This window comes from Nerophis ophidion, linkage group LG24, assembly GCF_033978795.1.
Source record: "Nerophis ophidion isolate RoL-2023_Sa linkage group LG24, RoL_Noph_v1.0, whole genome shotgun sequence".
Classification (NCBI taxonomy): Eukaryota; Metazoa; Chordata; class Actinopteri; order Syngnathiformes; family Syngnathidae; genus Nerophis; species Nerophis ophidion.
In genome coordinates, this window is record NC_084634.1 from 35,543,468 (window position 1) to 35,567,064 (window position 23,597).

General features: G+C 43.8%; 1 protein-coding gene and 1 long non-coding RNA gene across 4 annotated transcripts in view; one reads left to right on the top strand and one right to left on the bottom strand.

Moving 5' to 3' along the window:
• The window catches only part of LOC133542425 (sine oculis-binding protein homolog B-like), a 51,599-nt gene that overhangs the window by 22,170 nt on the left and 5,832 nt on the right, over window positions 1–23,597 (top strand). Inside the window, exons 1-6 of one of the 3 annotated variants that reach the window (XM_061886526.1) lie at window positions 1,464–1,766; window positions 2,212–2,341; window positions 6,654–6,842; window positions 11,756–11,907; window positions 18,643–18,738; window positions 20,974–22,857. In XM_061886526.1, coding sequence (XP_061742510.1) covers window positions 2,230–2,341; window positions 6,654–6,842; window positions 11,756–11,907; window positions 18,643–18,738; window positions 20,974–22,848 — 2,424 coding nt within the window. In that variant the 5' untranslated portion in view covers window positions 1,464–1,766; window positions 2,212–2,229 and the 3' untranslated portion in view covers window positions 22,849–22,857. Of the gene's footprint in view, window positions 1–1,463; window positions 1,767–2,211; window positions 2,342–6,653; window positions 6,843–11,755; window positions 11,908–18,642; window positions 18,739–20,973; window positions 22,858–23,597 lie in introns of those variants that run through there. The other 2 variants (XM_061886524.1, XM_061886525.1) reach the window with 2 other exon arrangements.
• LOC133542426 (uncharacterized) lies at window positions 2,498–23,258 on the bottom strand. The gene is made up of 3 exons (XR_009804157.1): window positions 21,284–23,258; window positions 21,027–21,220; window positions 2,498–4,504 (listed from the first exon to the last, which is right to left on the bottom strand). It is a non-coding gene; the product is annotated as an uncharacterized LOC133542426 (long non-coding RNA).

Below are 23,597 nucleotides of genomic sequence, written 5' to 3' on the forward strand. Positions count from 1 at the left end.
CCTACAGCTTTCTTCTTTGATGTCTCCATTGTTCATTGAACACATTGCAAAAGATTCAGCAACACAGATGTCCTGAACACCGTGGAATTTTGCGATGAAAACAGACGACTTAATAGCTGGGAACGAGGCTGGAACAAAACGTCCTCTACAATGCGTGACGTCACGCGCACACGTCATCATACCGAGACGTTTCAGCAGGATATTTCGTCGCGAAATTTTTAAATTGTAATTTGGTAAACTAAACCGGCCGTATTGGCATGTGTTGCAATGTTAATATTTCATCATTGATGTATAAACTATCAGACTGCGTGGTCGGTTGTAGTGGCTTTCAGTAGGCCTTTGAATTCACCGCTTCCCACCTACAGCTTTCTTCTTTGACGTCTCCATTGATCATTGAACAAATTGCAAAAGATTCAGCAACACAGAAGGCCAGAACACTGTGGAATTTTGCGATGAAAACAAACGACTTAATAGCTGGGAACGAAGCTGGAACAAAATGTCCTCTACAATGCGTGAGGTCATGCGCACGAGTCATCATACCGAGACGTTTCAGCAGGATATTTTGGCGCGAAATTTTTATATTGGAATTTAGTAAACTAAACCGGCCCTATTGGCATGTGTTGCAATGTTAATATTTCATCATTGATATATAAACTATCAGACTGCGTGGTCGGTAGTAGTGGCTTTCAGTAGGCCTTTGAATTCCCCGCTTCCCACCTACAGCTTTCTTCTTTGATGTCTCCATTGTTCATTGAACAAATTGCAAAAGATTCAGCAACACAGACGTCCAGAACACTGTGGAATTTTGCGATGAAAACAGACGACTTAATAGCTGGGAACGAAGCTGGAACAAAATGTGTGGCTTTCAGTAGGCCTTTGAATTCTGAGTTAATGATTTTTTGCGGGAAAAAAAATAAGTTTCTCAGTTTGAAAATTAAATATCTTGTCTTTGCAGTCCATTCAATTGAATATAAGTTGAAAAGGATTTACAAATCATTGTATTCTGTTTTTATTTACCATTTACACAACGTGCCAACGTCACTGGTTTTGGGTTTTGTACATTTTTCCTCCGACAGGAGTCAAAAGTCGAATGCCAGAACCAGAAAGGACGGACCACTGTATCCCGATAATACTCAGAGTGTTCGGAGCCAGACTTGCGTTCTTGAGTAAATATGTAACGATCTTAAGATGGAAGGAAGTTCACACACTGGAAGGCGGGATAACAGACTTCTCGACCCGGTGTTGTCTCTGTAATACATCTGTTTCAACACCACACCGAGTCCGACTCCCTCCACTCCGGGCCCAGAGCGCGGGACCCGACACCGGATACTTGACTTTAATCATCGTTAGGCGTATTTAGCTGGATACGATACCGCCGCTTGCACACTCCCGCGGCAGAAAGTGAGCAAGTCCAGGGAGAGATCCATTTCTCTAAGGCCCCGGTGCGGATCAGAGGTTGGAGTGAGGAAAAGCGAAGGGAAAGAATGTGCAGTCGGTACTACGGCGCGGGCCACAGCAGACTGGCTTATGCTGGAAAAGGGTGAAACCTGAGAGGCAGGGCCGGGTCGGGTGTCAGGGCTGGAAGGTGTCCGGGTGGAGGGGAGGATGGCGAACGCAGCCAGGGTGGATGTAGACGGAGAAGAGCGGGGGGCATTTCCGAGAAGCGTGGGACCTGGCTGCGGTGTTGGGTGTCCCGCTCTGATTTCTCCCCGGTCTAGATCAGGTTTCTCCTCCAATCCAGTTCTTCCAAAAGCCACAGAGAAGAGGTGGGTGGATAAAGAGTGGGACCTTTGTGTTTTGATTTTTTTTTTTTAATGGTAATCTGGCTGTAATAAAATAAAGAAGGGACGGGGGGCCAGGGGGCCGGCACATCTGCAGGGGGAACTTCGTTCTTCCCGCTTTCTTTCCCCAATTAGAAGAGATAAACAAAAGCATGATTCATAGATCTCACACTGGTGTCGGGTTTTCAACCTTTCCGTCTCAGATTTAGCGAGGGTAAACAGCATGAGCGCATCATGGAAAAAAGCGTCATACTGTACTCCTCTGTGCTCACTTCCAGTTCTCCAACAGAACCCATTCATACCGTCTGATGATGTTTGGTGTAGGATCAGAACTTGTACACAGTGTCCAATCCGTGGCTTGAGTTCTAACCTCATACATTTTGAAAACAAGGCTAATCCCTGACTTCTTTCCACGCTTGGTCTGGTGTAGACGTTCGCGGAAAGCACCATGAACGAGCTCCTGGGATGGTATGGCTACGACAAAGTGGACCTCAGAGACTCCGAGGCCAACGAGATCCGGAACTACAGGGAGAGGCGCCAGCATGTGTCTGTGTTAAAAGGTGACATGACTCCGCCGACAGGTTCTGCAAGTTCAACCGACGTTAAAGTCGATCCGATGCGCTGCACCCACTCCCTCCTTGACTTCTTGCACAAACGTCCAATCTAAACCACTTCATTTACATAGCTTAATTAAAAAAAAACATAGGATAGGATAGGATAGGTCTTTATTGACAAAGTTTGTTGTTGACGAACCCCAAGATGCAGAGATGGAGGCAGGTATGGAGTGAGAAAACACAGTTTTAATATAAAAAACTAGAACAAAACCAAACAAAGGGTTCAAATTAAAAGCGCGCACGTGGGCGGATAACAAACAAAAGGCCTAGCGTGGAAGCTACCAGATATCTAGCAGGAAACAGAAAAACTGGAAACAGCTAATGGCTAACAAGAAAACAAAAAGCTAGGAGAAAACAAAGAAAGAAATGAAATGAAAACGGGTACCACAGACCCGAACAACACACAATTAAAGTTGTTAAAAGATAAAACTGTTTTATTTTTTTGCAAAAAGTCTTTAATGACAAAACCTAGATCATGGGTGTCAAACTCTGGCCCGCCGTTTAATTTCATTTGGTCCTAGAGGCAATATCAAATTAACATTAGAGCTGGCCCGCCGGTAACACCACGTTCACCGCTAATACTCATACTTGCCAACCCTCCCGATTTTCCCGGGAGACTCCCGAAGTTTAGGGCCCCTTCCCGAAAATCTCCCTGGGCAACCATTCTCCCGATTTCCACCCGTACAACAATATTGGGAGCGTGCCTTAAAGGCAATGCCTTTAGCGTCCTCTACAACATGTCGTCCCGTCCTCTTTTCCTCCATATAAAAAGCATGCTGGCCAAGTCACATAATATATGCGGCTTTCACACACACATACATGGCCAACAGTCATACAGGTCACACTGAGGGTGGCCGTATAAACAACTTTGTTACAAATATGCGCCACACTGTGAACCCAGCCCAAACAACAATGACAAAACACATTTCGGGAGAACACTCGCACCGTAACACAACAGAACAAATACCCAGAACCCCTTGCAGCACTAACTCTACCGGAACGCTATAATATACACCCCCCAGTACCACCAAACCCCGCCCACCTCATTTTTATTTTATTTTCGGATTTGTTAGCCTGTGGAAAAAGTTAATGTTGATATTTACCTCGGAAGGCTGTAAATAGAAATAGAAATAGAAAAGAGACATTCATTGTTTTAATTAAATCCTATTTAATATACCACTGATGTTTTTTTGTCTGTTTTTTTAAAGTTGATTTTGCACGATTACGTTATATAAGCTCTGCCTGTTCCATGGGAGGAAGCCGGAGTACCCGGAGGAAACCCACGCAGTCACGGGGAGAACATGCAAACTCCACACAGAAAGATCCCGAGCCCGGGGTTGAACCCAGGATTACTCAGGACCTTCGTATTGTGAGGCAGATGCACTGTAGGGCAGCACGCCTGTGCCACCGTGCTGCCTTATTTAAGCCTTGCTTGTTCAATATTCATTGCAAAACTTGTTTGGGTCCCTATTAAAAGGTTAATTTGTTCAACCTCGGCCCGCGGCTTTGTTCAGTTTTAAATGTTGGCCCACTCTGTATTTGAGTTTGACACCCCTGACCTTAGATTAGATTAGATTAGATAGTACTTTATTTATTCCGTCAGGAAAATTACAATTTTCAGCACAATCCCATTCAAGATCAGACAAACATTACAGGGAGACAGAACAGGATCGCTGACTGGTCTGCCGGCTTCCAGCGCCCCTTACAAAAAAGATGACATACAGGTAAACGGGGGGGGGGGGGGGGGGGGAAGAAAAGAATAGAAGATTAAAATAAAATGTAAAAAAATCGGTCTTAGCCTGGGCCCTGGAGTGGGGGTGCAGACTGAGGCCAAGGGGAAAAAACAACAACTCATAGCCATGGTACACATGTAAGAGGGAAACATCAAACATCAAAGAACACAGAGGACATTAAAGACATTAAAGCAGCAGATACAACCAGACACTTCTACATACAGCTATGAATAAAAAGTAAAAGAAACATATCCACTGTGGTGGCCTCTGCGGTGTTCCACACCATCGTCCGCTGGGGTGGAGGGAGGATGGCCAGAGACAGGAGCAGACCCAACAAAGCAACCAAGACAGCCGACTCCACTCTCGGCCTGTGTACCTAGATGGTACAAAGGAGTTAAGATGATGTTCCAATTTCAATCAATCAATCAATCAATGTATTTTATTTCGGCAATCTTCACATAAAACAAAGAACAACAACAAGAAAAGAAAAAAAAAAACACTCATTTGAGCAATGATTGAGCCGAAAGGGTGTAGGTTGAAGCAACGCTTATATAAACCTACCCCATCACAACAAGAACAAGGTTCAAAATATATAAAATCTAAAACATGCTTCACTTATATTACTTTTTTTTTTAAACAATATATAAGCAACATATATGTAGCACACGTCTCATATACACAGTTTAACATTTAAATCAAACATATACATTTATATATATAAGTCATACAGGTCACACTGAGGGTGCCCGTATAACAACTTTAACATTGTTACAAATATGCGCCACACTGTGAACCCACACCAAACAACAATGACAAAACACATTTCGGGAGAACACTCGCACCGTAACACAACATAAACACAACAGAACAAATACCCAGAACCCTTGCAGCACTAACTCTACCGGAACGCTACAATATACACCCCCCAGGGACGGCGTGGCGCAGTGGGGAGAGTGGCCGTGCGCAACCCGAGCGTCCCTGGTTCAATTCCCACCTAGTACCAACCTCGTCACGTCCGTTGTGTCCTGAGCAAGACACTTCACCCTTGCTCCTGATGGGTGCTGGTTGGCGCCTTGCATGGCAGCTCCCTCCATCAGTGTGTGAATGTGTGTGTGAATGGGTAAATGTGGAAGTAGTGTCAAAGCGCTTTGAGTACCTTGAAGGTAGAAAAGCGCTATACAAGTACAACCCATTTATTTATTTATTTATATATATTATATATACACAATTTATTTAAATTCCATATAAAGTCAATCAATCAATCAATGTTTATTTATATAGCCCCAAATCACAAATGTCTCAAAGGACTGCACAAATCATTACGACTACAACATCCTCGGAAGAACCCACAAAAGGGCAAGGAAAACTCACACCCAGTGGGCAGGGAGAATTCACATCCAGTGGGACGCCAGTGACAATGCTGACTATGAGAAACCTTGGAGAGGACCTCAGATGTGGGCAACCCCCCCCCCCCTCTAGGGGACCGAAAGCAATGGATGTCGAGCGGGTCTAACATGATACTGTGAAAGTTCAATCCATAGTGGCTCCAACACAGCCGCGAGAGTTCAGTTCAAAGCGGATCCAAGACAGCAGCGAGAGTCCCGTCCACAGGAAACCATCTCAAGCGGAGGCGGATCAGCAGCGTAGAGATGTCCCCAACCGATACAGGCGAGCGGTCCATCCTGGGTCTCGACTCTGGACAGCCAGTACTTCATCCATGGTCATCGGACCGGACCCCCTCCACAAGGGAGGGGGGGACATAGGAGAAAGAAAAGAAGCGGCAGATCAACTGGTCTAAAAAGGAGGTCTATTTAAAGGCTAGAGTATACAGATGAGTTTTAAGGTGAGACTTAAATGCTTCTACTGAGGTAGCATCTCAAACTGTTACCGGGAGGGCATTCCAGAGTACTGGAGCCCGAACGGAAAACGCTCTATAAACTGGTAATATATACATTTTAATATAACCTATATATTTAATTATGAAATCATAAATTCTATTTATATACATATTATATATTATTGTCTTTCCAAAACAATGTTTGCTCTTCTTTCTTATATTTACTCATGATAAATGATTTAAAAAGTTTTTTAAACTGGTTTATGTTGGTGCTGTGTTTTATTTCATCCTTTAAACAGTTCCATATTTTAAGCCCTGCTATTGTTATACTCATTCCTTTCTGCGTTGTTCTACAATATTGGATCTTAAAAAGTAGTTCTCCTCTTAAATTATAATTGCCTTCTCTTTGTAAAAAATCTTCTCTGTAACCCTGTTGGAAGTAAATCTTTACTTGCTTTATAAATCATTTGGGCAGTCTTGAGTTGGATGAGATCTGGTAGTTTTAAATCAAATGTTTTTATAAATAATCCATTAGTGTTCATTTAAGATCGTTGTCCAATTTAAAACCAAGATTCCTGACTGTGGGTCTTAAATAAGGCACCAAGGGGGTCCAGGTCACTGGGGGGGGGGGCATTCTGTTTGACTTTTGAGTTTAAAAAGTTTACCGCCAACCATGCTTGTCTTGCAGAAAACTCCTTGCCAAAACCGAAGACCGCGCAGGGCAAAGTCAGTCACTCGGTCATTGCAGTGAAGAGCGGCGAGAGGGATTCGTCCGGCGTCCCTTCGTCTTCGCCTTCCTCTTCGTCGACGAGCACATCCACGCCCAAGGAGCACAAGAGTGCGCCTGTCATCGTCCCGCTCATAAAGCCCTCAGCAGGTAAACCAGTCAAGCCTCGCCATTCCAGTGAAGTTTGTCACATGTGCATTGAGATTGGGATTACCACTATACGTTAGGTGTGTGCACACAGGTCAGGGTTTTACTTAAATAGCTATTGAAGTTATTCAGCGATCGCCTTCTAACCAACGATTGCATCTTTCGACCACTGGAGCAACTTAAATCCGTCAATTGGTAAGTGTTTGTTTGGCATTAAATGTGGGTGGAGGGAAAGGCTGAATGCAAATATAGCTACAAATGTACATGCATCTAGCCTAAATAGCATGTTAGCATTGATTAGCTGGCAGTCATGCCGTGACCAAATATGTCTGATTAGCACATATAAGTCAATAACATCAACAAAACTCATCTTTGTGATTTCGTCGACTTTATCGTTGGAAATGCATCTGCTCTGAGTGTCGCAGGATATCCACACATCTCTGTGCCATCGCTGTCGTCGGTAAAATGTGCAGAAAAAACGAGGGAGTTTCGCATCTTTTGACACTGGTGCAACTTGGATCAGACTATTGGTATGTGTTTGTTTGGCATTAAATGTGGGTGGAGGGAAAGGCTGGATACAAATATAGCTACAAATGAGGCATAACGATGCAATATGTACATACAGCTAGCCTAAATAGCATGTTAGCATCGATTAGCATGCCGTGCTAATCGATGCACGCTCCACGTAAATCAACTTGAATCCGTCCCTGATCGTGTCGTTACACCCTCCGACGAGGCATGATGTCTCCAAGGAACGGAAAACGGTCTAAAAAACGGAAAATAACAGAGCTGATTTGACTTCGTGTGTGTAATGTGTTTGAGAAAATGGTGGGTTGCTTCCCATTGTGACGTCACGGGTGAAAGGTCATGGTCTTTTTTCTGCAACATGAAGGTATATATTGACGCTTACATAGGTCTGCTGATAATGTTCCCCTTTAAAGACTTATAGTGCGTCCAAAAGCACTTTACATTAACATCTTTTCCCATTAAGAAACACCATACCTTATTTTGAGTTGTATTAAAACATGGGTGTCTGAGTAATCCAACGGAGGTGCGTTCAAGGACTGCTAAACAGAGTCGGACACCGCAACACCCGCCAGAAATAATGGATGATAATTAGAGATGTCCAATAATATCGGACTGCCGATAATGGCTTTTTTGCCGTTATCCGATATTGTCCAACTCTTAATTAACCGATTCCGATATCAACCGATACCAACATATACAGTCGTGGAATTAACACATTATTATGCCTAATTTTGTTGTTGTTTTTATTTTTATTTTATGTTTTTGGCATGAAAACATTAGGTTTTTTGGGTTGGTGCACTAATTGTATGTGTATATTGTGTTTTTATGTTGATTTAATTGAAAAAAAATAAATAAAAAATAATAATAATAAAAAATTATTCTGCCGCCCGGTACCAATCGGCCCGGTGGTTCCCAACCACCGGGCTAGAGTACATAAATGAGTTTTAAGATGCTTCGACTTAGGTAATTTTTCCATAAACAATATAATGGTGTAAAAAAACAATGTATCAATCAGTCAATCAATGTTTACTTATATAGCCCTAAATCACTAGTGTCTCAAAGGGCTGCACAAACCACTACGACATCCTCGGTAGGCCCACATAAGGGCAAGGAAAACTCACACCCAGTGGGACGTCGGTGACAATGATGACTATGAGAACCTTGGAGAGGAAGAAAGCAATGGATGTCGAGCGGGTCTAACATGATACTGTGAACGTGCAATCCATAATGGATCCAACACAGTCGCGAGAGTCCAGTCCAAAGCGGATCCAACACAGCAGCGAGAGTCCCGTTCACAGCGGAGCCAGCAGGAAACCATCCCAAGCGGAGGCGGATCAGCAGCGCAGAGATGTCCCCAGCCGATACACAGGCAAGCAGTACATGGCCACCGGATCGGACCGGACCCCCTCCACAAGGGAGAGTGGGACATAGGAGAAAAAGAAAAGAAACGGCAGATCAACTGGTCTAAAAAGGAGGTCTATTTAAAGGCTAGAGTATACAAATGAGTTTTAAGGTGAGACTTAAATGCTTCTACTGAGGTAGCATCTCGAACTGTTACCGGGAGGGCATTCCAGAGGATGACCACTATACATTAGGTGTGTGCACACAGGTCAGGGTTTTACTTAAAGGGGAACATTATCACCGTTTCAGAAGGGTTAAAACCAATAAAAATCAGTTCCCAGGGGCTTATTTTATTTTTCAAAGTTTTTTTCAAAATTTTAGCCATCATGGAATATCCCGAAAAAAGGCTTTACAGTGCCTGATTTTCGCTATCTGTAAATCCGCCCGTCCATTTTCCTGTGACGTCACATAGTGACGCCAATACAAACAAACATGGCGGATAGTACAGCAAGATATAGCGACATTAGCTCGGATTCAGACTCGGATTTCGGCGGCGCAAGCGATTCAACAGATTACGCATGTATTGAAACGGTGTGGTGGCAGATAGCGAAAACTAAATTCAATCAATCAATCAATCAATGTTTATTTATATAGCCCCAAGTCACAAATGTCTCAAAAGGACTGCACAAATCATTACGACTACAACATCCTCGGAAGAACCCACAAAAGGGCAAGGAAAACTCACACCCAGTGGGCAGGGAGAATTCACATCCAGTGGGACGCCAGTGACAATGATGACTATGAGAAACCTTGGAGAGGACCTCAGATGTGGGCAACCCCCCCCCCCCCCCCCCCCCTCTAGGGGACCGAAAGCAATGGATGTCGAGCGGGTCTAACATGATGCTGTGAAAGTTCAATCCATAGTGGCTCCAACACAGCCGCGAGAGTTCAGTTCAAGCGGATCCAAGACAGCAGCGAGAGTCCCGTCCACAGGAAACCATCCCAAGCGGAGGCGGATCAGCAGCGTAGAGATGTCCCCAACGATACAGGCGAGCGGTCCATCCTGGGTCCCGACGAGCGGTTCATCCTGGGTCTCGACTCTGGACAGCCATAACTTCATCCATGGTCATCGGACCGGACCCCCTCCCTTGGGACATAGGAGAAAAAAGAAAAGAAGCGGCAGATCAACTGGTCTAAAAAGGAGGTCTATTTAAAGGCTAGAGTATACAGATGAGTTTTAAGGCGAGACTTAAATGCTTCTACTGAGGTGGCATCTCGAACTGTTACCGGGAGGGCATTCCAGAGTACTGGAGCCTGAACAGAAAACGCTCTATAGCCCGCAGACTTTTTTTGGGCTCTAGGAATCACTAATAAGCCGGAGTCTTTTGAACACAGATTTCTTGCCGGGACATATGGTACAATACAATCGGCAAGATAGGATGGAGCTAGACCGTGTAGTATTTTATACGTAAGTAGTAAAACCTTAAAGTCACATCTTAAGTGCACAGGAAGCCAGTGCAGGTGAGCCAGTGCAGGTGAGCCAGTACAGGTGTAATGTGATCAAACTTTCTTGTTCTTGTCAAAAGTCTAGAAGCCGCATTTTGTACCAACTGTAATCTTTTAATGCTAGACATGGGGAGACCCGGAAATAATACGTTACAGTAGTCGAGACGAGACGTAACAAACGCATGGATAATGATCTCAGCGTCTTTAGTGGACAGAATGGAGCGAATTTTAGCGATATTACGGAGATGAAAGAAGGCCGTTTTAGTAACGCTTTTAATGTATATGAAAATTCTGCCTTTTTCTGTAAAAAAAACACCCCCAAAAAAGAGAGCTGCTGTTTTACCATTAACCGTAAAATGTTGTAAAAACAAAACAAACAAAAAAAACAGTTTATTTTACAGTAAAATTTAGTAAATTTAACATTTTTACTGTAAAATTGACAGTCTACTTAAAAATATATCTGTATGTATATGGTATATTATATATTTAATAATAAAATCCAGAGGAAAAATGCATGCATTATTTTGACAGCAGCCATACTCTGCAAAAAGTCAGTGTTCAAAAACAAAAACAAAAAATACAAAAATGAGGGGTATTTTATATGAACTAAGCAAAATTATCTGCCAATAGAACAAGAAAATTACACTTTTCAAGACTTTCCAAAACAAGTCAAATTAATGAATGAAGCCAAAGACACCTTCAAATAAGTACATTCTCACTAATAACAAGTGCACTTTTCTTGATAGAAAAAAAATTGACCTTTTTGCTCAATATGTTGAATAATATTCTTAAATTAAGTAAATGTAACGTATTTTTTTCATGCTTGAAGTAAGTGAAGTGAGTTATATTTATATAGCGCTTTTCTCTGGTGACTCAAAGCGCTTTACATAGTGAAACCCAATATCTAAGTTCCATTCAAACCAGTGTGGGTGGCACTGGGAGCAGGTGGGTAAAGTGTCTTGCCCAAGGACACAACGGCAGTGACTAGGATGGCGGGAGCGGGAATCGAACCTACAACCCTCAAGTTGCTGGCACGGCCACTCTACCAACACATAAGAAATTATTACTTTAAAAAAAAGTAGTTTTATACTTCCATCCATCCATTTTTCTACCGCTTATTCCCTTTCGGGGTCACGGGGGGCCGCTGGCGCCTATCTCAGCTACAATCGGGCGGAAGGCAGGGTACACCCTGGACAAGTCGCCATACTTGTGAGTGTTAATGACACAGCTTTGCAAGAGTTTTAATTTCCCTTCTGGGATTAATAAAGTGATTCTGATTCTGATTGATACTCTAGTTTCAAGCATGTTTTACTCAATATAGAACGGACTTTTTTTTTTTTATTCTGAAAAAAAACAAAAACAAAACAGCCCTGTTCTGCTAAACACAAAGGTCCAGAAGGATATACTTATGTTGCTGTCCCCTGAGAGCCACTTGAGCCAATCACTGTTACAGTATATATACCATGGAAAAACAGGGGCTATACAAATGTCCTTTTTTTTTTTTTTTTTTTTTTTGACCGCCCTATTCTTCTCCCCCGCAGTGGACGACGTGCAGAATGTGCAGATAGTGTGCGTTTGGTGCCAGAAGGAAGGCGTCAAGCGCTACTCTCTATGCATGGGTTCCGAGCTCAAGAGCTTCTGCAGCGAGAAGTGTTTCGCCGCCTGCAGACGGGCCTACTTCAAGCGCAATAAGGTGAGCGGTGAGAAAACGCCATTGCAATACAAACCCCGTTTCCATATGAGTTGGGAAATTGTGTTAGATGTAAATATAAACGGAATACAATGAATCCTTTTCAACCCATATTCAGTTGAATGCACTACAAAAACAACATATTTGATGTTCAAACTGATCAACTTTTTTTTTTTTTTGCAAATAATCATTAACTTTAGAATTTGATGCCAGCAACAAGTGACAAAAAAGTTGGGAAAGGTGGCAATAAATATTGATAAAGTTGAGGCATGCTCATCAAACACTTATTTGGAACATCCCACAGGTGTGCAGGCTAATTGGGAACAGGTGGGTGCCATGATTGGGTATAAGAGCAGCTTCCATGAAATGCTAAGTAATTCACAAACAAGGATGGAGCGAGGGTCACCACTTTGTCCACAACTGCGTGAGCAAATAGTCAAACAGTTTAAGAACAACGTTTCTCAAAGTGCAATTGCAAGAAATTTAGGGATTTCAACATCTACGGTCCATAATATCATCAAAAGGTTCAGAGAATCTGGAGAAATCACTCCACGTAAGCGGCATGGCCGGAAATCAACATTGAATGACCCTGACTTTCGATCCCTCAGACGGCACTGTATCAAAAACCAACATCAATCTCTAAAGGATATCACCACATGGGCTCAGGAACACTTCAGAAAACCATCCATCCATCCATGCATTTTCTACCGCTTATTCCCTTTTTGGGGTCGCGGGGGGCGCTGGCGCCTATCTCAGCTACAATCGGGCGGAAGGCGGGGTACACCCTGGACAAGTCGCCACCTCATCGCAGGGCCAACACAGATAGACAGACAACATTCACACTCACATTCACACACTAGGGCCAATTTAGTGTTGCCAATCAACCTATCCCCAGGTGCATGTCTTTGGAAGTGGGAGGAAGCCGGAGTACCCGGGGGAGAACATGCAAACTCCACACAGAAAGATCCCGAGCCTGGATTTTTGAACCCAGGACTGCAGGACCTTCGTATTGTGAGGCAGACGCACTAACCCCTCTGCCACCGTGAAGCCCTACTTCAGAAAACCACTGTCACTAAATAAAGTTCACCTCTACATCTGTAAGTGCAAGTTAAAGCTCTACTATGCAAAGCAAAAGCCATTTATCAACAACATCCAGAAACGCCGTCGGCTTCTCTGGGCCCGAGATCATCTAAGATGGACTGAAGCAAAGTGGTAAAATGTTCTGTGGTCTGACGAGTCCACATTTCAAATTGTTTTTGGAAATATTCAACATCGTGTCATCTGGACCAAAGGGGAAGCAAACCATCCAGACTGTTATCGACGCAAAGTTGAAAAGCCAGCATCAGTGATGGTATGGGGGTGCATTAGTGCCCAAGACATGGGTAACTTACACATCTGTGAAGGCACCATTAATGCTGAAAGGTACATACAGGTTTTGGAACAACATATCTAAGCGCCGTCTTTTTCATGGACGCCCCTGCTTATTTCAGCAAGACAATGCCAAGCCACATTCAGTATGTGTTCCAACAGCATGGCTTTGTAAAAAAATAGTGCGGGTACCTTCCTGGCCCACCTGCAGTCCAGACCTGTCTCCCATCGAAAACATGTGGCGCTTTATGAAGCGTAAAATACGGCAGCGGAGAACCCGGACTGTTGAACGACTGAAGCTTTACATAAAACAAGAAATGGGAAAGAATTCCACTATGAAAGCTTCACAACAATTAGTTTCCTCAGTTCCCAAATGTTTACTGAGTGTTGTTAAAAGAAAAGGTGATGTAACACAGTGGTGAACATGCCCTTTCCCAACTACTTTGGCACGTGTTGCAGCCGTGAAATTCTAAGTTAATTATTATTTGCAAAAAAAGATAAAGTTTATGAGTTTGAACATCAAATATGTTGTCTTTGTAGTGCATTTAACTGAATATGGGTTGAAAATGATTCATTGTATTCCGTTTATATTTACATCTAACACAATTTGCCAACTCATATGGAAACAGGGTTTTGTAGATTTGAAACATCGTCGGTCCCTTTTGACCATCTATCCAGTCAGACGGCCAACGTTGGAACTCTTTCAGTGAATATTTGCTCGGTATAGAATGGCACGATAAAAGTCAAAGTTTACTGACGAGGTATCATGTTCTGGTTAATGGAGGCGGGTCGGCCATTAGGGTGGTTTCAGTGTGTGGGACGGACCAAAACAAGGACTATGAGAGACGGCTCAGATGCACACGACACCATTTGTCAACTTCCATTAAGACAGGCCTGGGCAATTATTTTGACTCGGGGGGCCAAATTTTGAGAAAAAAAATGTGTCTGGGGGCCCGGTATATTTATTTTTAGGAAAACTAATACAAAACCTCACGATAAAGTCTGATTGAATTCTAAAAAACATTATGACTGACCGCCTTAAAAACGTAATGGAATTGTATTTTTTTTCCTACGATCGATAAAACCCTGAATATTAAGAACATATGAACAACACACCCCCTCTCCATCCACATATTTTACAATCAAGCCAAATGCAACAAACACAGCGAAATATGAAGAAAAAAAACATCTGATACATCACTAAGCTTTAGAACTTCGTTGTAAAAATCATTTTCAACCCATATTCAGTTGAATATGCTACAAAGACAACATATTTGATAAAATGATAAACTTTTTTTTTTTGCAAATAATCATTAACTTTAGAATTTGATGCCATGACATGACAAAGAAGTTGGGAAAGGTGGCAATGAATACTGATAAAGTTGAGGAATACTCATCAAACACTTATTTGGAACATCCCACAGGTGTGCAGGCTAATTGGGAACAGGTGGGTGCCATGATTGGGTATAAAAACAGCTTCCCAAAAAATGCTCAGTCTTTCACAAGAAAGGACGGGGCGAGGTACACCCCTTTGTCCACAACTGCGTGAGCAAATAGTCAAACAGTTTAAGAACAACGTTTCTCGAAGTGCAATTGCAAGAAATTTAGGGATTTCAACATATATGGTCCATAAAATCATCAAAAGGTTCAGAAAATCTGGAGAAATTACTCCACGTAAGCGGATTGGCCGGAAACCAACATTGAATGACCGTGACTTTCGATCCCTCAGGCGGCACTGTATCAAAAACCGACATAAATCTCGAAAGGATATCACCACATGGGCTCAGGAACACTTCAGAAAACCACTGTCACTAAATAAAGTTCATCGCTACATCTGTAAGTGAGTGATTTGTATTTATATATCGCTTTTTCTCTAGTGACTCAAAGCGCTTTACATAGTGAAACCCAATATCTATTTTATTTTTTTATATTTTTACATTTAAACCAGTGTGGGTGGCACTGGGAACAGGTGGGTAAAGTGTCTTGCCCAAGGACACAACAGTAGTGACTAGGATGGCGGAAGCGGGGATCGAACCCGCAACCCTCAAGTTGCTGGCACGGCCGCTCTACCAACCGAGCTATACCGCCCCACAAGTGCAAGTTAAATCTCTTATGCAAAGCGAAAGCCATTTATCAACAACATCCAGAAACGCCGCCGGCTTCTCTGGGCCCGAGATCATCTAAGATGCAAAGTGGAAAAGTGTTCTGTGGTCTGACGAGTCCACATTTCAAATTGTTTTTGTAAATATTCGACATTGTGTCATCCGAACCAAAGGGGAAGCGAACCATCCAGACTGTTATCGACGCAAAGTTCAAAAGCCAGCATCTGTGATGGTATGGGGGTGCATTAGTGCCCAAGGCATGGGTAACTTACACATCTGTGAAGGCACCATTAATGCTGAAAGGTACATACAGGTTTCGGAACAACATATGCTGCCATCTAAGCGCTGTCTTTTTCATGGACGCCCCTGCTTATTTCAGCAAGGCAATGCCAAGCCACATTCAGCACGTGTTACAACAGTGTGGCTTTGTAAAAAAAGAGAGTGGGTACTTTCCTGGCCCGCCTGCAGTCCAGACCTGTCTCTCATCGAAAATGTGTGGTGCATTATGAAGCATAAAATACGAGAGCGGAGACCACGGACTGTTGAACGACTGAAGCTCTACATAAAACAAGAATGGTAAGGAATTCCACTTTCAAAGCTTCAACAATTAGTTTCCTCAGTTCCCAAACGTTTATTGAGTGTTGTTAAAAGAAAAGGTGATGTAACACAGTGGTGAACATGCCCTTTCCCAACTACTTTGGCACGTGTTGCAGCAATGAAATTCGAAGTTAATTATTATTATTATATTATGTTGTCTCTGTAGTGCATTCAACTGAATATGGGTTGAAAAGGATTTACAAATCATTGTATTTCATTTATATTAACATCTAACACAATTTCCCAACTCATACGGAAACGGGGTTTGTATTTGAGAACGTCCGGCGGGCCAGATTGAAAAGCTTAACGGGCCTTAATTTGCCCAGGTCCGCATTATCGCCTTTCACACCGTTGTTTCGACTGTTTTTTTTTTTTATTCACCAATACGCAGAGACGGAAAAAAGACGAGGCGAGCTGACGGCGCGCAACGAGCCCTCTACTTTTTCAGAGGCGGTCGGCTTGTTGCTGCTTGTCTGAGAGGAAGGCCAGGAGGCCTGGGGCGAGGTGTCCACTTTCAGCGCATACCTTACCTTCAGCTGCCTCATGTGTCGTAACCCAACACCACTTCGGTGGGCCGGGGGAACACGCTCAGACCCACAGCGGATCATCTTACACAAATCGGGAGGAATTTCCAATATTAATACTGGCAAGGCGTTATTAATATGACAATACATCAGTTGACACATATCTCCCTGCTTGGTCGTAGGAGCGTATCGGTTTCACCGCACACTGGTTTCCCTTTGCAGTATTTACTAGGGGTGTAACGGTACGTGTATTTGTATTGAACCGTTTCGGTACGGGGGTTTCGGTTCGGTACGGGGGTGTACCGGACGAGTTTCTAGGCTAAAGTCTTAACAAGCTGCTTTGCTTCTTCTGCCTCTGTCTCAGCACCCAGCATTGTCCCACCTACACAACCATCTGATTGGTTACATATGTAGCGGTAACAGCCAATCAGCAGTGCGTATTCAGAGCGCACGTAGTAAATGCTTCAGCGTCCAGCAGATAGGTGTTTAGCAGGTGAGCATAAGGCAGCGTACTCTCCCCAAATGATAATAAAACACCTCCCAGTCAACTACTAGTAACATCACTATGAGTCCATTGACCTTCTAGAAACTTAAACTGCAGCTCAGCTCGCTCGCAGTTCTGGCTTGAGATGAAGGCTAATTAGCTTTTAGCGTAACGTTAGCTCATTTTGCGGTGTGTGTGTGTGTGTGTGTGTGTGTGTGTGTGTGTGTGTGTGTGTGTGTGTGTGTGTGTGTGTGTGTGTGTGTGTGTTTTACAGACAGGAAAGTTTTGAATGGCAGGGTCAGTAGAAGCATTTAAGTCTCACCTTAAAACTCATTTGTATACTCTAGCCTTTAAATAGACTCCCTTTTTAGACCAGTTGATCTGCCGTTCCTTTTCTTTTTCTTCTATGTCCCACTCTCCCTTGTGGAGGGGGTCCGGTCCGATCCGGTGGCCATGTACTGCTCGCCTGTGTATCGGCTGGGGACATCTCTGCGCTGCTGATCCGCCTCCGCTTGGGATGGTTTCCTGCTGGCTCTGCTGTGAACGGGACTCTCGCTGCTGTGTTGGATCCGCTTTGGACTGGACTCTCGCGACTGTGTTGGATCCATTGTGTATTGAACTTTCACAGTATCATGTTAGACCCGCTCGACATCCATTGCTTTCCTCCTCTCCAAGGTTCTCATAGTCATTATTGTCACCGACGTCCCACTGGGTGTGAGTTTTCCTTGCCCTTATGTGGGCCTACCGAGGATGTCGTAGTGGTTTGTGCAGCCCTTTGAGACACTAGTGATTTAGGGCTATATAAGTAAACATTGATTGATTGATTGATATCAAATGTTGATAGAAATATAACATTTACATGAAAAATATCGACTGTGATAAATCAAGCAGGGGCTTCACGGTGGGAGAGGGGTTAGTGTGTCTGCCTCACAATATGAAGGTCCTGCAGTCCTGGGTTCAAATCCAGGCTCGGGATCTTTCTGTGTGGAGTTTGCATGTTCTCCCCGTGAATGCGTGGGTTCCCTCCGGGTACTCCGGCTTCCTCCCACTTCCAAAGACATGCACCTGGGGATAGGTTGATTGGCAACACTAAATTGGCCCTAGTGTGTGAATGTGAGTGTGAATGTTGTCTGTCTATCTGTGTTGGCCCTGCGATGAGGTGGCGACTTGTCCAGGGTGTACCCCGCCTTATGCTCGATTGTAGCTGAAATGGGTGCCAGCGCCCCCCGATACCCCAAGAGGGAATACGCGGTAGGAAATGGATGGATGGATGGATAAATCAAGCATGATGAGTCGACTTGAAACTGTATAATGTTGCACTTTTTATATGTAGAAGAAGAGTTTTGTCTTTTTATTTAATCAGTTTAATGTCGATTAACGTGGGCAGAATTATTATAGTGTTCCCAATGTTAAAAGGATAAAGCCACTGTTTACAAATTTGGTAATTAAATAAGCAAAAAATTTATATTTGGTTGTTTTCTTACATGAACCAAACCGTGACCTTTAAACCGAGGTACGTACCGAACCGAAATTTTCGTGTTTTGTTACACCCCTAGTATTGACCTTTAGGGTTTGATTCCTTCGGTCTTGGATTGGATTTTGAAGTGTAAACTCGAGTTTGATGACTGTGGATGTCACATTGTGTGGTTTTCCACCCACTTAGGCCAGAGATGAAGACCTCCACGGCGAGAGATCCCCCAAGCACCCGCGTACAGAGGACTCGCCCAGGCTGGTGATGAAGATGAACAGCAATGTCCGGGTAAGTAGTCTTATCTCGCAGACAGATGTTTTCATTCAAGTCAGGATTCATGTTTCTCGTGAAATACGATCTGGGGTTCCCCAAGGCTCAATTATAGGTCAATCAATCAATCAATCAATCAATCAATGTTTATTTATATAGCCCTAAATCACAGGGCTTCACAAGCCACAACGACATCCGCGGTACAGAGCCCACATAAGGGCAAGGAAAAACTCATCCCAGTGGGACGTCGGTGACAGTGACTATAAGTATACTCGATATAGTCATTTTCTATGTCACACAGAGACAAACCCGCGATGTATGGAGTATATCGATATATCGCCCAGCCCTAGATGGCAGTGGATTTCATGCACCTCAACACAGGTTTTTACATATACCGTATTTTTTGGACTATAAGGCGCACTTAAAATCCTTTCATTTTCTCAAAACAGTGTGCCTAATGTACAGAATCAGTTGGGTTGTGCTTACTGACCTCAAAGCTGTTCTATTTGGTACATGGAGGAATGATAAGTGTGACCAGTAGATGGCAGTCACCCATAAGAGATACGTGTAGACTGCAATATGACTCAAGTAAACAACACAAAAATGTTTATATGTTCCATTGAAAATATAGAACATTACACACAGTGCTCAAAAATCCATGAAAATGTTTTAGTACGACTTTGGTAGGCTATGAAGCCGCACCGCTTGATGGATTGTACTGTGCTTCAATTAACGAGTAATATTTTGGTGCGTGTATAAGGTAAGACATATTATCTGCCGTTTTGTTTTGCAATTGTATGCAAAAGCAACTTTTCTTCCCTTCTAGTACCTGCTGATCTATATTTGGGATCTGTATAAGAACTGAAAATTTGCGCGCATCCGCCTTTGTAGTCCGTACCGAGCATCTTCTTTTTCTATATCTTCTCGTTATGGGACATACCTCCTCAGCTGTTGCCATTTCTAATATAAAGTAGTGTAATGTTCTTACTTATATCTGTCAGTAAACTCGCCATGAAAGCACTAAAACATTTTAGTGTTGTGAGTTTACATTATTCACCCAAGGAACTTTAGTTATTAGAAAGTTACGGTCGGACGGTTTTTCACGGAACACATGTTGCTCCGTTACTGACTTAAGTAATGTCTGAATGTCATTAAAACAGTTAGCGCCATTTTTTTGTACACTTTTCCCACTCCCGTCCTTGCACGCTACACCGCTACAACAAAGATGATGGGGAGAAGATGTTGTCGGAGGTGAGCCACGGAAATAAGACCGCCCACAAAACAGGTGCATCCGGAAGCGATTGCCATAAAACAGCTTGAAGATGATCTGTAAAACATAATCCATGCAACATTTTGACCAAAGAACCACCATTACATGTTATGTAGACCACAAGGTGTTTTACATTTAGAAAAACATAAAATAATTTGAGCCCTTTAATACACCCTATAATCCGGTGCGCCTTTTGAATGAAAATAGACCTAAATAGACCCGCTCTTCGGCAGTGCGTCTTGTAATCCGGTGCGCCCTGTGGTCCGGAAAATACGGTAGGTCCTAAAGGCCAGAAAAAGAAACTTGTACCAAAATTACGATGTTGTTTTTTACCCTGGTGAAGGGCACATTGTGTTACATCTTGCCAGTCCATGAAAAGTGGTATATATGAGAAAATGACGAGATTATAATATGCATGCGATTTTTCACATTGAAGCAACAATTTTATTACATAATCTCATGGGAGAAGACTAAAAACATGACATTGTAGCTGACCCCAAAGGGAATAAGCGGTAGAAAATGGATGGATGGATAGACATTTAGATTTAATAATATTTCCTGGAATCAATTTTCCCATTCATAAAACCCCAGTTCCCTCATGCAAGCAGCACTCATGCACCCCAGACCATGATGCTACCACCATGGTTCTTGACTGTGAGCAAGACCCAATTATCTTGCTACTTACACCTGTTGCAAGCAATGCTGAAAATAATTTCCGTGTTGAGTTATTTTTAGGATATAGTAAATCTATGCTCTACAGTAGGTTTTTCTTGCCCTGATGTGGGATCTGAGCCGAGGATGTCGTTGTGGCTTGTGCAGCCCTTTGAGACACTCGTGATTTAGGGCTATATAAGTAAACTTTGATTGATTGATTGAGTGATTGATAAAGTATACATAGATTTCTATAGTATTGTGCCTGGAGAAGACACTGCATGGCTGTAATTAACGTCAGTATAACGGCATGTTTTAGTGACCCTCCGCAGTCTCTCTCTCCTGTAATGCAGGTGTGCGATTGGTGCAAGCATGTCCGACATACCAAAGAATACCTGGATTTCGGATCCGGCGAAGAGCGACTCCAGTTCTGCAGCACAAAATGTCTCAATCAGTACAAGATGGATGTTTTTTACAGAGAAGCCCGCGCCGCTCTTACCTGTTCCAGCCCGGCTAGAGCTAGCTCGGAGGGGCGGTCGGACGCCAGTATTGCCGGACAAAAGCTTCTAACTCCGGAGTCTTGGAATAACAGCAGTATCACCGGGGATGCACATCATAGAAACATTTCCAATAAGGACTTACCAGAATCATCCTCCATCTCCCCATCAGAGTCATTATCGTCTTCATCTAAGCCTCCAGTCTCTGGCCAAAGGACTGTGGACAGGCCCATCCAACCACTTCCTCAAGCTGTAGCAGTGTCGCCTCACCCTACTTTCATCCCATCTCCACATCCACACCACCCTTTGGATCATCAGCCGATTCCTCAAATGCCAATGCCCTTTATCAGACCTCCTCTTCATGCCCAGGGTCTCAGAAGCCCCTTTGCCCACCATTCAAGACAACCAGGCCCCTCTTCAAGCCCAATTCACAGACCTCCACATTCTCCTCACCTTCAGCCTCCCACCTCCACCTCCATGAACCCACCAGGACTGATGCATCCCTTCCCTCGACCCTATTTCCCGGGCTTCCACTCCCCTCCGGTGAACATGTTGCCCAGAGGCCCTGTCCCAATGCCTCCCTTTATGAACTTTGGCATCCCCTCATTTAGTCCACTCCTTCCACAACCCACTGTCCTGGTTCCTTACCCCATTATTGTTCCTCTACCGATCCCAATACCCATTCCAATCCCTGTTCCTATGCCTCCCAAAACTAATCATGAAACCCCAAATCACAGCGGCGTTATACAGCCTGTCCCAGATGGAACAGAGAGGTGTCGATCCATACCTTTCAGGGTTCCATCTCCTGGAGTATCCGAAGGGAACGCCCACTCGTTACACCACAAAGTGGGTGGAAACTTGTCACACGGTGACTCCAATTTTATGGACCTGAGTTGGGTTAAATCAGAAAGGCCATTCCCATCCCCAACATCCACATGTCACAGTGGGACATCGTCCCCCAGAGCGCAGTACAACGCCTCCCCCTGCTCAACGCGCAGCTCGGAAGGACTGATAGACTACAAACAACAACAGCAACAGTCAGAACGACAAGTTATACAAAGGGTACTACAAAGAACCCAAGTGAAGCTGGAACCTCATTCCAGGGGATTACAGGACTTCTCGGGGTTAGAGGAGTCACATACTGTTCAGAGTATCAAGTCAGGGTTCCATGACATCATTCGACCCCCTCAATCTCCTTCACATGACACCGTAATCCAAAATAAGGACTCTCATGTGTCACCTCCACCAAGCCCTACAGTTAACATCCACCCATATGATGGCATGTCTTCTGTCCTAAAATCTCAGAGCCAAGGTCCAAATGGGATGTCCTCTGTACAATCCACCGCAAGTTTAGACACACTCTTACCCCAAAGAGTACCAGCACCCCCAACAGATCCTGCACTGACTGAGCAGGAATCTATAAAAGAAAATAAGTGCTCTGTTGTCAACCCTGCACGAGTTGAGGGTCCAATCAGTCAGTTAGAAGAATGTTCAGTTACGAATGCTGGAGAAGACCCCCATTTCCCAGATGAGGACCATGCCTACGCCCTACCCACCGCACCAAAGACAGGCGGGAGTCCAACTCCGCTGCTCTTGCCTAAACTCAGGGACAAGGGTGGCTTGCGAGGCTCCGCTAATACACCCAGTTCTGGTGACATGGAGCCAGCCCTAAAGAGGAGATGCCTACGAATCCGTGATCAAAACAAATAACAGACTGAGGTAAGAAAGCTCATTTTAAACCGTGGCATGCCCGTTAAACGTCATTTTGCCAAAGTTCATACATATCAATTTGCATTGTGGCAAGCAATGGCGGTCGAATTAAAAACCACCGATTATTCCAAATATCGCTTGACCGAGGACCGGAAAATGCGCGCACAGTCTCCCATAGGGGAAACTGAATCACGGGTCTCACATGGTCACTAAACAGCACGGCGCCTAAGAGAGAGAGATTCGTGGTTACCTGGCACTCCTCTGTGCTCTAGGGTTACAACAAGGGAAGGAGGTGAAGGGCACGGGGCAGTGAGAGTCACTTTGAAAGGCGATCACTTTCGACACAACCTGACAGTCACAATGCTCTGGCGGCGTGCCAGGATGCCTTTGACTCTGCAAAAAATAGCGTGTGTGTGTGTTCAACATAAACTTTTATCCCGGGGCGGTTCGCGGTGCACGAGGCACAAGGATAGACTCCGTCAACCAGACAGATCGCCATACTTGCCAACTTTGAGACCTCCGATTTCGGGAGGTGGGGGGTGGGGGGCGTGGTCGGGGGTGGGGCGGAGGCGTGGTTGGGGGCATGGTTGGGGTGGTGGGCGTGGTTAAGAGGGGAGGAGTATAATTCACCAACTCGAGTATTTCATATATATTTCAAATATATATATATATGCATGTATGAAATACTTGACTTTCAGTGAATTTTAGCTATATATATTTATTTTATTATAATGTATAAATAAAAGAAA